At 48.4% G+C, this 931-nt stretch overlaps 1 protein-coding gene across 1 annotated transcript; it reads right to left on the reverse strand.

Moving 5' to 3' along the window:
* Positions 1-187: 187 nt before the first annotated feature.
* LOC103399287 (follistatin-A-like) lies at positions 188-924 on the reverse strand (the record flags this gene model as incomplete). The annotated part of the gene is made up of 3 exons (XM_008337995.1): positions 188-430; positions 527-745; positions 912-924. Coding segments are annotated over 3 exons (475 nt in total), but the record flags the coding sequence as incomplete, so codon positions are not given.
* Between the last annotated feature and the right edge of the window lie 7 nt (positions 925-931).

The following is a 931-nucleotide window of genomic DNA, read 5'->3' on the forward strand; positions in this document are numbered from 1 at the left end:
AATAATAAGATGTCTATCATTTCTTGAGCAAACACAAGCAACTAGCAAACTACTTTTTCTTCGCTCTAAGACCCCCCTTCTCGGTGGAATGTTGGCAAAATGAACAGATCTGTCCAGGAAGAAAGGTGCACTTAAATGAGAGAGAGAGAGAGAGAGAGAGAGAAGCTGGGAGGCACCACAGTCTCACTCGCACTCGGCGTAGACGCAGACTTACTGATGCATTTCCCCTCATAGGCCACTCCGATAGATCTGCCCAGGAGACACGTCGCTCTCCTCAGGTGGCAGGCGCGGGCGGCGTCGTTGCCACACAGGTACTGCTCAGGTGACGTCACCTCGGGGCAAATCCGATTACACGTCACACAGTATGCGTTGTTAGTCTGGTCTACCACGCATGTGGAGCTGCCCGGGCACAGGACGTCACGGCACGTTTCTGTCCCCGAAAAAAAAAATCGTGTTAAAATCGAACCGAATGGCGTGTAAAGACAAAGTTTGCAAACATGCATATTTTTAAATGATTGTTACTTACTCTTGCATTTTCCTTGGTACTGCACGTCGATGTCGGGCTGACCTTTACATTTAGCCTTCAGCAATGCGCATTCGTCGTTGTAGGTCTTCCCGTCTGAGCCGCAGACCGGTCCTTTCCAGGTGATGTTGGAACAGTCTGGTGCGCACACACAGCGCGGCTTACTCCGTCTGTTTATCTTGCACCTCTTCCCGGGTCCACAGTCAACATTATCGCACGTTTCTAATGAAATAAAAAACTCAGTTACACGGTGCCCGTGCGTAAAATGCGCTTTACACGTTCAGCTTTTCTGTGCGTAAATCACTTGTGCGTAAAACTCATCGGGTTTATTGAACCGATTGAGTGATATTTATTATGTATGGGGAAAAACGAAGGGAAATGAGTGCACCTCCACCTTTGCAAGGTATG

This window comes from Cynoglossus semilaevis, unplaced genomic scaffold (genome assembly GCF_000523025.1).
Source record: "Cynoglossus semilaevis isolate Cse_v1.0 unplaced genomic scaffold, Cse_v1.0 scaffold2748, whole genome shotgun sequence".
NCBI classification, from domain to species: Eukaryota; Metazoa; Chordata; class Actinopteri; order Pleuronectiformes; family Cynoglossidae; genus Cynoglossus; species Cynoglossus semilaevis.